Source organism: Lithobates pipiens, unplaced genomic scaffold (genome assembly GCF_037356315.1).
Source record: "Lithobates pipiens isolate NorthernLeopardFrog02 unplaced genomic scaffold, aLitPip1_a1.2 Scaffold_19, whole genome shotgun sequence".
NCBI lineage: Eukaryota > Metazoa > Chordata > Amphibia > Anura > Ranidae > Lithobates > Lithobates pipiens.
The window spans coordinates 41,605,218-41,620,057 of record NW_027507764.1 but is presented as its reverse complement, the minus strand read 5'-3'; the positions used below and the strand labels follow the sequence as shown (position 1 = coordinate 41,620,057).

At 45.8% G+C, this 14,840-nt stretch overlaps 1 protein-coding gene across 2 annotated transcripts in view; it reads right to left on the bottom strand.

Annotated features, from left to right (window-relative positions):
* The window catches only part of CRHR2 (corticotropin releasing hormone receptor 2), a 543,313-nt gene that overhangs the window by 120,486 nt on the left and 407,987 nt on the right, over positions 1-14,840 (bottom strand). For both annotated transcript variants that reach the window (XM_077490673.1, XM_077490674.1), the window contains one exon: positions 4,501-4,583. In XM_077490673.1, the coding sequence (XP_077346799.1) occupies positions 4,501-4,583 (83 nt within the window). The remainder of the gene's footprint in view (positions 1-4,500; positions 4,584-14,840) is intronic.

The following is a 14,840-nucleotide window of genomic DNA, read 5'->3' as shown; positions in this document are numbered from 1 at the left end:
GATGAGGCTTTGGTGGAGCTTCGAAGAGGCTTCGGTGGGGCTTTGGTGGAGCTTTGATGAGGCTTTGGTGGGGCTTTGATGAGGTTTTCGTGGAGCTTTGATGAGGCTTTGGTGGAGCGTTGATGAGGCTTCGGTGGGGCTTCAATGGGGCTTTGATGAGGCTAGGGTAGGGCTTTAAATAAGGCTTTGGTGGGGCTTCAATGGGGCTTTGGTGGAGCTTTGATGGGGCTTTGATGAGGCTTTGGTGGAACTTCGATGAGGCTTCAGTGGGGCTTCGATGAGGCTCTGGTGGGGCTTTGATAAGGCTTTGATGGAGCTTTCATGAGGCTTTGGTGGGGCTTCAATGAGACTTCACTGGGGCTTCAATGGGGCTTTGGTCAGGTTTCGAAGAGGCTTTGGTGGGGCTTTAATGAGGCTTTGGTGAGGCTTCAATGAGGCTTTGGTGGAGCTTCGATGGGACTTTGATGAGGCTTTGGTAGAGCTTGGATGAGGCTTTGGTAGAGCTTGGATGAGGTTTTGGTGGAGCTTCGATGAGGCTTTGGTGGAGCTTTGACGAGGCTTTGGTGGAGCTTAGATGAGGCTTCAGTGGGGCTTTGATGGGGCTTTGGTTGAGCTTTGATGAGGCTTTAGTCGAGCTTCGATGAGGCTTCGGTCGGGCTTCAGTGAGGCTTTGGTGGGGTGTCAAGCGAGCTTTGCCATAGACCTCTATGGAGGCTTTGAAGCACCACTAAAGCTACACGGGGTATAATTTTTGAAGCAAAGCCGAAGCAAAACCAACCAAAAGCAAGGTGTAAGCAGGACTATAAGCTAACCATTTTATTTAGTGACGGCATTCAGAGAGCTTTAACAAAGCCTGTCCGAAGCCATGTTTTGAAGCATGAATATATATTGAAGCCGAAGCAAGTGTAAATGAGCCCTAATGCTGATTCTGATTCAGAAAGGTGTGAGAACACACAGAGCATCGCAGTTTGTTGTGTACGAGGGCTGTGTAGCCTCAGACCGGTCACTGTGCCGATGCCGACCCGTGTCCACAGTCAGATGGGGGGGGGGGGGCCCTCTACAATGGGCACGTGGGGATCAGAACTGGACCACGGAGTAATGGAAGAGGGTGGCCCAGTCTGATGAATTTCGAGAATAGTTTGAGGAACACAACAATGGGTTTGAGGTGTTGACTTGGCCTCCATATTCTCCAGATCTCAATCCAACCCAGCATCTGCGGGATGTGCTGGAAAAAAACAAGTCCCATCCATGGAGGCCCCACCTCACAACTTGCAGGATGGGAAGGATCTGCTACTGATGGCTTGGTGCCAGGTGACCACGGCATACCTTCCGAGGTCTAGTGGAGTCCGTGCCACAAAGGGTTATGGTGGGCGGCCCTAATGTTATGGTTGATTGGTATAATATATATATATATATATATATATATATATATGGTTCTTAATTATGGGTTACTGGCGCTACCTCCAACCAACAACTTCCAATATCACTACTTATTTCCTCAAACTTTTATGTCTATTACCTCAAACTGTCCCCAGGGGCTACGTAAATTGAACCCGTGTTCCGTATTTTAACTCAGCACCACCCCACTTATCCAATACCTCAAACTCAAGTCACAAGTGGTTATAACCACTTTATATCTCCTCTACTAGGTGTGCTGATACCACTTATTCTACATATAGTTTTATTACTTATATGCTTTAAATAAAATGTGAGTAAGAAGTGAAAAAGTGAAAAAAGGGGAAAAAAAAGTGATAAATAGTTAATAAAACCTCTACCGCACCCAGAACAAAAAAAATAAAAAATATTTATAAAAAACCCAAACAAAAAAACAGGGGCAAACCTCACAAAAGGCCCAAGAAAAGAGGGCAAAACACTAGAAAAAAACCCCCAAAAAATGGGGGGAAGAATAAGCTTCCAAGTGTTATATAGTGCAAAAGTCACTTCCTTAATGGGAAGTAAAGCTACCTTCAATTTTTATACAAAGATTTGTGCTAAATATCCCAAATCCTCCTGCATTGGTAAATGTGAAAAATGTGACCAAAAATAAATGTGAACAAAAATATAAAAAATCCAAATTAAATCCAGTGATGTATACACAAAAATATGAAAAGTCCAATTAAGTCCAGTGATATATGCACCGATCCACAGCCATGTACAATTGTGTAAAAATCAATAAAACAAATATGTATACAGAATAACCAGTGTATATATCAGAAAATTCAGTCCACAGTGAGTCTTCTATAGCCGTATCAATGTGCCATTACAGCTCTTCAAAATACAGGAAAGGTGACTTTCGTGAGAGTGCCTGCGCTTATATTAGTGACTTTCGTGCTTGGTCCCCCTCAAGGATCCCCACTCACCAGATCCATTCACCCCCTAAGGGGTTATACGCCCATAATCTGTATCCCGTTTATCCGGAGATTCCACCGACCAGCTGTATATTCCACGGGTCCTCCTCAGGATTTTTTTATAACGAGATGCAGGTAGATCTTTATATCCACTAGTAATTCCTCAAATAAAAGAGAATTCCCCCATGGTGTAGTATTTTTGATTATACTTGGGGAAGGGGGGAAAAAGCAATCTAATATTCTTCTTAAAAGGCAGGTATCTTTAATTATGTGGGAACAGTAGGAGGCTAGTATCCACTTAAAAAATTCCTTTATTACCAAAAAAACTTTATACAACACTGTATGCAAAACAAGGGGTTTTTTTTAAAAAAATTTTTGGTAATAAAGGAATTTTTTAAGTGGATACTAGCCTCCTACTGTTCCCACATAATTAAAGATACCTGCCTTTTAAGAAGAATATTAGATTGCTTTTTCCCCCCTTCCCCAAGTATAATCAAAAATACTACACCATGGGGGAATTCTCTTTTATTTGAGGAATTACTAGTGGATATAAAGATCTACCTGCATCTCGTTATAAAAAAATCCTGAGGAGGACCCGTGGAATATACAGCTGGTCGGTGGAATCTCCGGATAAACGGGATACAGATTATGGGCGTATAACCCCTTAGGGGGTGAATGGATCTGGTGAGTGGGGATCCTTGAGGGGGACCAAGCACGAAAGTCACTAATATAAGCGCAGGCACTCTCACGAAAGTCACCTTTCCTGTATTTTGAAGAGGCGCAATTGCACATTGATACGGCTATAGAAGACTCACTGTGGACTGAATTTTCTGATATATACACTGGTTATTCTGTATACATATTTGTTTTATTGATTTTTACACAATTGTACATGGCTGTGGATCGGTGCATATATCACTGGACTTAATTGGACTTTTCATATTTTTGTGTATACATCACTGGATTTAATTTGGATTTTTTATATTTTTGTTCACATTTATTTTTGGTCACATTTTTCACATTTACCAATGCAGGAGGATTTGGGATATTTAGCACAAATCTTTGTATAAAAATTGAAGGTAGCTTTACTTCCCATTAAGGAAGTGACTTTTGCACTATATAACACTTGGAAGCTTATTCTTCCCCCCATTTTTTGGGGGTTTTTTTCTAGTGTTTTGCCCTCTTTTCTTGGGCCTTTTGTGAGGTTTGCCCCTGTTTTTTTGTTTGGGTTTTTTATAAATATTTTTTATTTTTTTTGTTCTGGGTGCGGTAGAGGTTTTATTAACTATTTATCACTTTTTTTCCCCTTTTTTCACTTTTTCACTTCTTACTCACATTTTATTTAAAGCATATAAGTAATAAAACTATATGTAGAATAAGTGGTATCAGCACACCTAGTAGAGGAGATATAAAGTGGTTATAACCACTTGTGACTTGAGTTTGAGGTATTGGATAAGTGGGGTGGTGCTGAGTTAAAATACGGAACACGGGTTCAATTTACGTAGCCCCTGGGGACAGTTTGAGGTAATAGACATAAAAGTTTGAGGAAATAAGTAGTGATATTGGAAGTTGTTGGTTGGAGGTAGCGCCAGTAACCCATAATTAAGAACCATTCCATGCAAGCAGGTTGTTTATGCAGCCTGTGTATACTAGGGTGGCAGCAACCTCATAAAAATTAGAGAAAACTCCTTTTAGAGAAATTTTTTTATATTTTTTCAATAGGATAAAGAATTAGAAAGTAGAACTTTAACCAATAAAAAATTTGTTTAAAAACCCATATAAAATACAAGGTTATAGTTATAAATTAACACCTTTATATTACTGCTGGTCAGAACCCACTCCATAGCGTGCTTTTACCTGCTTAATATATATATATATATATATATATATATATATATATATATATATATAGAGAGCAAATAAGCGCTAGTAAATGAACCGCCGTATGCCCGGCCCCGGCAGTGACACACATGGGTGAGCGCCTGATGGCACCACTACAGACACATTTCCTGTGATAAGTATCAGAAATGAAATGAAGAGGGCAGACCATCCATCGCCCCGAGGAGGACGATTGTTATCTGCCTCCGATGGAGCAGAACCTTTGGATGATTGGTGGGGGATCATCTTCCTGTGATAAGCAGAGATTTCTCACCTTATCCAGGATGGGAACGCACTGAGAATAATTCATCCAGGAGGCCCACGTCCCGTTCTCAAAACATTCTCTGAAAACAGCTCCTGCCAAGAAAAAAAAAAAAGGTTCACAACATAGAAAACTAGATCTCATCAAGCTGAAAAGTCACACATGTATATAATACCTTCCTCCTCCCCCATCGATCGACAATGGGGCAATTAAAATGTTTTTTGTTTTCAGAAACGACCTCTTGTGAGACCCAGTGATGCCCCCCCCCCGGGGTCTTTCTGCCAGTCTTTGCTCTGAGTTTGGTGGGAAAGGCAGACGGGCTCCTGCAAGTGTCACAGCACCCTACCTCTAATCTTCTTGCAAAAGCATGATGTGAAAGAACACGTGTCCAGCATCCCTTTAGATATGCATGCTGTTCTTTGCTGGCCACTGGGTGCTGCAGTCTTTAGATGTGCAATCTGTTGATCAGTTAACTGATTACACCCTAATAGAGGCATAACTGAGCAACTGATCAGCAGATTGCACAGCTAACCAGGAGCTACCACACCGGGGGGGGGGGATGTGTTCTTTTATATAGTGCTCAGGAAGCATTATATGAAAGCTCAACATCACCTAGCCCTTTCCTCCCCACCCTGACTGTCTGTGGCCCACTGCGGACCAAGATATGTGTGTGCGCCACTCAGGCTGTATGGGGATGAAGTCCTGTGCCCACCGCTGTGAGTGCTGGCTGGCAAGGGAGCTCATCTATGCTCTAGGTCAGGGGTCTCTAAACTTTCTTAACAAAGGGCCGGTTTACTGTCCTTCAGGATTTTAGGGGGGCCAGTGGGTGGAGAAAATGTCCCGACATCATTGAGAAAAAAGTAATGCCCCATTGTTTGTCTCAGTGGAAGAAATTGTGCCCCATCATTGGTGCCACTGGGAGGTATTGTGCTTCATTGTTGGAATCACTTGGAGGAATTGTCCCCTATAATTGGTGTCATTGGACCCCAATATTGGTGTCATTGGAGGAAATTGTGCCCCATCGTTGGTATCATTGGGAGGAATTGTGCCCCATCATTGGTGTCATTGGGAAATTGTGCCTAGTCGTTGGTTTCATTGGGGTGAATAGTGCCTCATTGTTGCTATCATTAGGGGGAATAGTGCCCCATCATTGGTATCATTGGGGGGAATAGTGCCTCATCGTTGCTATCATTAGGGGGAATAGGGCCCCATCGTTGATGTCATTGGGAAGAATTGTGCCCCATCATTCGTGTCATTGGGCCCCATTATTGGTATCATTGGGAGGAATTGTGCCCCACTGTTGGTGTCATTGGACCACGTTATTGGTGCCATTAGGAGAAATTATGCCCTACTGTTGGTGTCATTGGGAGAAATTGTGCCCCATTGTTGGTATCATTGGGGGGAACAGTGCCTCATCATTACTATCATTGGGGGGAATAGTGCCCAATCATGGGTGTCATTGAGAGGAACTGTGCCCCATAATTGGTGTCATTGGGGCCTATTATTGGTATCATTGGGAGGAATTGTGCCCCATTATTGGTGTCATTGGGGGGAATAGTGCCCCATTGTTGGTGTCATTGGGGGGAATAGTGCCCCATCATTAGTGTCATTGGGAGAAATTGTGCCCCATCGTTGGTATCATTAGGGGGAACAGTGCCTCATCGTTGCTATTATTGGGGGAAATAGTGCCCCATCATTGGTGTCATTGGGAGGAATTGTGCCCCATCATTGGTGTCATTGGGGCCCATTATTGGTGTCATTGGGGGGAATAGTGCCCCATCTTTTGTGTAATTAGGAGGAATTGTGTCCCTTCATTGGCGTGAGTGGGGAAGGGGGGGGGATTATGCCCCATTGTTGGTATCAGTGGATGAAACAGTGCCCAGAGGGCCGCATTAAAAAAGCAAAGGGCCACAGTTTGGAGACCCTTGCTGTAGGTAATGAATGAATGAAATACTTGTATAGCACACAATGCGAACTGAATCGCCTCTAGGTAATAGTAGAGACTAGAGAATGATTAGGTGTCCCGGCAGCCGCACATCAAGTCAAAACCTGCTGTATGATAGTGAATGTCAGTCTCAGCCTGGACCCTGCCAGACCACACCTTCCAACGCGTTTCACTCCACCCAATGGAGCTTACTCATGTCCCTGGCCCACCACTTTCATTCATTGGATTTATTTTCTTTCAATCATGGCGGCTCAGCATCACATGTGGGCATTGCCCTGTATGAGCTGCATGCAAACACAGCCTGTCTAGGAACGTCCACTCCTGCAGACTGACACCCACCCATCTAGACTATTTAATATTTGCATAGAGAAGCACAGAGTCCCGGGGATGATGTCACTGGGTCTAAGATAAGATATGTAATGAAAATGGAAAGCTTTTATTTAAAAATATCATTAGCATGTTGATTTGGGGGAAACCAGCAAAATAAAAGGAAATTATACTTCATCCCTAATCCCAGGCATGGCAGTAGAGTCCCACTTTAAGTATTTCTTAAAGTAAGGCTATTGTGGCGTTTTGCATTGTTGACTCCCCACCTATACTCAGACAATCCTTCGTGAAGCTTCGGCTGCAACTATTTTTACTTCCATCACCAATAGATCACGGGAAGAATTTAATTCCACAATTAGCTTTATCCGTTTATGGGTCTTGCCCGATAATTGCTCCTTTTAAAGGTTCAGAAAGCCGACATTTCCCCGTTTATTGAAAGTGCGCAGGCAGAGGGGGAGTCGCCATGGTGATTTATCACACAAAAAAACTCCAAAGACAAAATCAGTAATCCAAGACAAAGGACAACATACACAATTAATGTGGTACTCCAGGATTTACAGAAAAAAATATAAGCACCTCCAGGGCTTCCCCCCCCCCCCCCAGAGAATAGCTGTAGGTATACCCACCCCTGAGTAACATCTTGTCTCCGCCCCCTACCCGCCTCCGAGCACCTTCCCTTGTCTCCCCTTCCCCCATCCACCTCCCAGTACCACTCCTTTCAGAGAATATAGAACCACGTGTTGTTTTGTGGTGTTAAGTCGTTTGTATGGAATTATTACTAATAACAGGAAGGGTATCAAAAATAGACTTCATCCCCCAGCAACAGTAGACCCCCAGGAACAAAAGATCCTCCCCAGCAACCATAGACTCCAAAAGCTACAATAGACTTCCCCAACAACAAAAGATCATCCCCTGCAAAAATAGACCGCCCCCCAGCAACAAAATATCCCCCCCCCCCCAGCAACAAAAGATGATCCTCCTCAGCAACAATAGACTTCACCAAAAACAAAAGATCTTCCCTAGCAACAATAGACCCCCCCAGCAACAAAACGATCCTCCCCTGCAAAATATAGACCCCCCCCCCAGCAACAAAAGATCCTCCCCAGAAACAAGATCCTCCCCAGCACCAATAAACTTCCCAAAAACAAAAGATTCTCCCTAGCAACAATAGACCCCCCAGCAACAGAACGATCCTCCCCTGCAAAAATAGACCCCCCCAGCAACAAAAGATACTCCCCAGAAACAAGATCCTCCCCAGCAACAATAAACTTCCCAAAAACAAAAGATCCTCCCTAGCAACAATAGACCCCCCAGCAACAAAAAGATCCTCCCTTGCAAAAATAGACACCCCCCAGCAACAAAATATCCCCCCCCAGCAACAAAAGATGATCCTCCTCAGCAACAATAGACTTCACCAAAAACAAAAGATCTTCCCTAGCAACAATAGACCCCCCCAGCAACAAAACGATCCTCCCCTGCAAAATATAGACCCCCCCCCAGCAACAAAAGATCCTCCCCAGAAACAAGATCCTCCCCAGCACCAATAAACTTCCCAAAAACAAAAGATTCTCCCTAGCAACAATAGACCCCCCAGCAACAGAACGATCCTCCCCTGCAAAATATAGACCCCCCCCCCCAGCAACAAAAGATCCTCCCCAGAAACAAGATCCTCCCCAGCACCAATAAACTTCCCAAAAACAAAAGATTCTCCCTAGCAACAATAGACCCCCCAGCAACAGAACGATCCTCCCCTGCAAAAATAGACACCCCCCCCCCCAGCAACAAAAGATACTCCCCAGAAACAAGATCCACCCCAGCAACAATAAACTTCCCAAAAACAAAAGATCCTCCCTAGCAACAATAGACCCCCCAGCAACAAAAAGAGCCTCACCAGCAACAATAGACTTCCCCAACAACAAAAGATTCTCCCTAGCAACAATAGACCCCCCAGCAACAAAAAGATCCTCCCTTGCAAAAATAGACACCCCCCAGCCACAAAAGATCCTCCTCAGCAACAATAGACTTCCTCCCCAACAACAAAAGATCCTCCATAGCAACAATAGACCCCCCAGCAACAAAAAGATCCTGCCACGCAAAAATAACCCCCCTCCCAGCAACAAAAGATCCTCCCCAGCAACAAGATCCTCAACAGCAGATCCACCCCCCCCAACAATATAAGACCCCCAAAGCAAGAATAGATCCCCCACCAGCAACAATAGACTTCCCCTCACAACAATAGATCCCCCCATCACCAAAAGATTCCCAAGAAACAATGGACACCCCTCTCAGGAACAAATTGACTCCCTCAGCAACAAAAGCTCTCCAACCAGCAACAATAGATCCGACCCAGCAACAACAAACCCCCACCAGAAACAATAGATCCCCCGCAGCAATAGACCCTTCCCTCAACAGTAGATCCCACCAACAACAAAATACCTCCAGAGCAGCAATAGATAGATTCCCTGCCAGCAACAGCAGATCCTGCCCCTACACAACACCAGACCCCCCCAGCAACACTATACCACCGCAGGCAGAGGGAGAGCCGCTATGGTGATTTATCACACAAAAAAACTTCAAAGACAAAATCGGTAATCGAAGACAAAGGACAACATACACAATTAATGTGGTACTCCAGGATTTAAAGAAAAATTATAAGCACCTCCAGGGCCCCGCCCCCCTCTCCAAGAATAGGTGTAGGTAAACCCACCCCTGAGTAACCCCTTATCACCGCCCCCTACCCACCTCCGAGCACCTTCCATTGTCTCCCTTTCCCCTATCCACCTCCCAGTACCCCTCCATTCAGAGAATATAGAACCACGTGTTGTTTTGTGGTGTTAAGTGGTTTGTATGGAATTTGATTCTAACAGGAAAGGTATCAAAAATAGACTCCCTCCCCCAGCAACAGTAGATCCCCAGCAACAATAGACTGCCCCAACAATAATACACCCCCCCCCCAGGAACCAAAAATCCCCCCCCCCCAGCAACAATAGACTTCCGCAACAAAAGATTCTCCCTAGGAACAGTAGACTGCCCCAGCAACAATACACCACCCCCAGGAACCAAAAATCACCCCCAGCAACAACAGACTTCCCAGCAACAATAGACTTCCGCAACAACAAAAGATCCTCCCCAGCAACAGTAGACTTCCCCAACAACAAAAGATCCTCCTTAGTAACAATAGTCCCCCAGCAACAAAAAGATCCTCCCCTGCAGAAATAGATCCCACCCCAGCAACAAAATATCCTCCCCAGCAACAATAGATTTCCCAACAACAAAAGATCCCCCCTAGCAACAATAGACCTCCCAGCAACAAAAGATCCTCCCCAGCAACAACAGCCCCCCACCCCCATCAACAAAAGATCCTCCCCAGCAACAAAAAGATCCTCCCTGCAAAAGTAGATCCCCCTGCAAAAGTAGATCCCCCAGCAACAAAAGATCCTCACCAGCAACAATAGACCCCTCCAAGAGCAAAAATATCCTCCCTGCAAAAATAGATCTCCCCACCAGCAACAAAAGATCCTCCCATGAAACAAGATCCTCCCCTGCAACAATAGACTTTCCCAACAACAAAATATCCTCCCTGGCAACAATAGACCCCCCAGCAGTAAAAGATCCTCCCCAGCAACAATAGACTCCCCCAGTAACAATGAGCATCCCCCTGGAACAAAACAACCCTCCTGTGCCAGCCATGATTGATCCCCCCAGGAATATACACTTCCAGGAACAAACCAACCCACACAGCAACAATAGGTCCCCAACTAGCAACAATAGATCCCTGCCAGCAAAAATAAAGCCAAGTAAGCAACCATAGATCTCTCAGCAGCCAAGAAAGATAGATCCCTCCCTCAACAGCAGATCCCCCCCCCCCCAACAATATATGGAATTTGATACTAATAACAGGAAAGGTATCAAAAGCAAGAATAGATCTCTCACCAGCAACAATAAACTTCCCCTCACAACAGTAGATTCCCCCCAGCACCAAAAGATCCCCAAGAAACAATGGACAACCCTCTCAGGAACAAATCGACTCCCTCAGCAACAAAAGATCTCCAACCAGCAACTATAGATCCGACCCAGCAACAACAAACCCAGACCAGCAACAATAGATCCCCCCGGCAGCAATAGACCCTTCCTTCAATAGTAGATCCCACCAACAACATAAGACCTCCAGAGCAGCAATAGATAGATTCCCCGCTAGCAACAATAGACATCCCCCTGCAACAGCGGATCCTGCCCCTACACAATACTAGACCCCCCCCCCCCCCCTCAGCAATAGATCCTCTAATAGCCAGCATCAATAGACCTTCCAGCACACTTCAACCCCCCTTGTCAGTAAATACATTCAGTTTTGGAGATGCCAGAACAGCATACCGCTGTGTTCCTGCTATAAAAAAGCCCAGAGTATCCCTTAGTGAAAAAACAAACAAAATAAAGTAGTGCTCACGTTGCCTCTGCACACTCCAGTCAGGGCTGGTGCAAGGAATTTTGACACCCTAGGCGAAACTTCATTTTGCCTGACTCCACCCCCTTTGCCCTGCCCATGTATACCCCACCTTTTTAACGAAGTGCCCATCAAATGCAGCCCACCAGCGCCCATCAAAGGCAGCCCACCTGTGCCCTTCAATGCAGTCTCACCAGCGCCCATCAAATGCAGCCCACCAGCGCCCATCAAATGCAGCCCACCAGTGCCCATCAAAGGCAGCCCACCGGTGCCCTTCAATGCAGTCTCACCAGCTCCCATCAAATGCAGCCCACCAGCGCCCATCAAATGCAGCCCACCAGTGCCCATCAATGCAGCCTCACCAGCGCTCCCATCAAAGGCAGTCCACCAGCGCTCATCAAATGCAGCCTCACCAGAGCTCCCATCAAAGGCAGCCCACCAGAGCCCATCAAATGCAGCCCACCAGTGCCCATCAACACAGTCTCACCAGCGCCCATCAAAGGCAGCCCACCAGCGCCCATCAAATGCAGCCCACCAGTGCCCATCAATGCAGCCTCACCAGCGCTCCCATCAAAGGTAGTCCACCAGCGCCCATCAAATGCAGCCCACCAGTGCCCATCAACGCAGCCTCACCAGCACCCATCAAAGGCAGCCCACCAGCGCCCATCAATGCAGCCTCACCAGAGCTCCCATCAAAGGCAGCCCACCAGAGCCCATCAAATGCAGCCCACCAGTGCCCATCAACACAGTCTCACCAGCGCCCATCAAAGGCAGCCCACCAGCGCCCATCAAATGCAGCCCACCAGTGCCCATCAATGCAGCCTCACCAGCGCTCCCATCAAAGGTAGTCCACCAGCGCCCATCAAATGCAGCCCACCAGTGCCCATCAACGCAGCCTCACCAGCACCCATCAAAGGCAGCCCACCAGCGCCCATCAAATGCAGCCTCACCAGTGCCCATTAAATGCAGCCTTACCAGCGCCCATCAAAGGCAGCCCACCAGCGCCCATCAATGCAGCCTCACCAGTGCCCATCAAATCAAGCCTCACAAGGGCCCATCAATGCAGCCTCACCAGCGCTCATCAAATGCAGCCTCACCAGTGCCCATTAATGAATGTTTGCTTGCTTCCATTCATTTGGGAGTCAGGACGCAGACACAGTCCTCCGCTGCACCTCTGACACTATGTGCCTGCTGATGCTGAGACTTAGTTGCTTGCTGCAGATAGAAGAGAGTAGAAACAGTGGAACACCAGGGCCTGGACGCCCCAGGCAGCCTAGTTTTCCTAGTGGTAGCACCGGCCCTGACTCCAGTGCTGTCCTCAAATACCTTTTTGGTCCATCACTGGAGATCCTCTTCAAGGCTGGGTGACACTCTATCATTCTGCCAATTTACTGTGAGCACAGCCTCTCAATTACACTCCCCTCTAGGGGGCACTACAATATGGTCGGGGTCACAGTACCCCAGGGCTGAGCAGTGATCACACATCATTCCGCCATTGCTGGACTGAAGCTGCACTGATGCTGCTTCTTTTCTCAACCTTTTTACCCCACAGGAACCCCCTGAAAAATTCAATTTATTGGTGGTCAGTTGGAAAATTGCCCTTGTATTGGTGGGACAATTAAACCTGGTAAGAATGCCACCCTTAAGAATGGTTTAAACTTATGGTTGGGAGGGGGGGGGGGGGTGCGAGAATTAAAAACATGCACCTCCCAAAAAACCCCCTTAAACAGCAAAGGCAGCGGACGAGGATGTTCACATGCCGTGGTCACTTACCTTTGATTTGCGCCTAGGGCCAAAAAACATCACTCCTTACGCATTCAGTGGGCAGTACAACCACTGAACTCTACACATTCAAGCCAAAGGGGGCACGTCACAAGGTATGCAGTATGCGGTATGTTGGTGGGCATTTATGGGGTTAACACAGGCAGTGAGGGGGCATCATAGCACAAAAGGCTGTACTAATGGTATCCATATATAGAACAATTTTTATAGACCAGGTGTACTGAATTGAAATTCACAGAGTTTCGGTCAGTAGTAGTAGTAGTAGTAGAATATTAGTATAGCACAAAATATAAAATAAAAATAATGGATGATGTCTACACTATAGTGTCAAAAGTATTGGGACACCTGCCTTTACACACACATAAACTTTAACGGCATCCCAGTCTTAGTCCGTAGGGTTCAATATTGAGTTGGCCCACCCTTTGCAGCTATAACAGCTTCAACTCTTCTGGGAAGGCCGTCCACAAGGTTTAGGAGTGTGAGGTCAGGTGCTGATGTTGGGTGAGAAGGCCTGGCTCACAGTCTCCTCTCTAATTCATACCAAAGGTGGTCTATCGGGATGAGGACAGGCCAGTCAAGTTTCCCCACCCCAAACTCGCTCATCCATGTCTTTATGGACCTTGCTTTGTGCACTGGTCCAAATCATTTGGTGGAGGGGGGATTATGGTGTGGGGTTGTTCATAAAGGATTGGGCTTGGCCAGTTAGTTTCAGTGAAGGGAACTTTTAAGCCTCGTACACATGATCGGATTTTCCACAGACAAAATCTTGGACTTTGGCGTGAACCTGGATTTTGTCTTGCATACAAACGGTAAGGAATTGTCGGCCAACAAACACAAATGTACTGACATACTACGTGGTTTTTCAGCTCTTTAGCGCCACCCTTTGGGCTCCTTCTGCTAATTTCGTGTTAGTAGAAGTTTGGCGAGTGTTGATTTGCACTTTTCATTTCGCACTTTTCATTTAGAGGTTTTCAGTTTGCGCTTTTCTTTTGATGCTTTTCAGTTCATTTCTGAATGACCGTTCGTCAACCAGACATGTTGCGGAATCGGAGGAGATAACGTGTTATGTATCATTGGCCTTGGAGTTAATGGTTTGACTCAAGTCCAGTCCAGGAACAGGAGAAGGAGGAGTTCTTGGTTGCTTTATTAATGGTGACCAATTATGTCATATGCCTTTGCTGCGGGAGCTCCAGGAGAATAATCCGGATGATTTTCGGAATTATCTCCGGATGAGGGACCCCTGCTTTCACCAACTCTTGGCACTGCTGACCCCCCTATATTAAGAAGCAGGACACATGCATGAGGCTTCTATTTTATTTTTTGGTTGAATAATGATTTGATTTGGTATATTTTCTATATTTTTGGATGCATAGAATGCACTTTTTGGTTAAGTTCTATTGGCAGATAGCATGTCTAATTTTATTTGTTTTCTTTCTTTAATACACAATAAAAAAAAAAAGTGGAGAATAATACTTGGCCTCGATGTCCTCCTTTAATCTGAACGTATAGCACAGCTGAGAGCCGCGCTCAGGATTATTTAGGACGTGCAATAAACACGCGGCGCGGTGAGACTTTGTTCTTCGTATCTGTGTTTGGCTGATATTAAACTTGACGGAGGAAACATGCTATTAGCCAGCAGAGGGAAAAAATATATTATCCACCTGTGTCCCAGCGAGAGCGGAGGGGGGCTTTATTTTTAGACCATAGGAGCCATTCCATTTTATTGATAGACAGCATTGGATTAAAGTAAAATAGGACGTGTTCTGCAGTGATATCTAATATAGTAAGGACTGGATTACGGCTCAGGAACAGCTGCAGGACTCTAAATTTATATATGTGTGCAGTGGAAGAGATGAG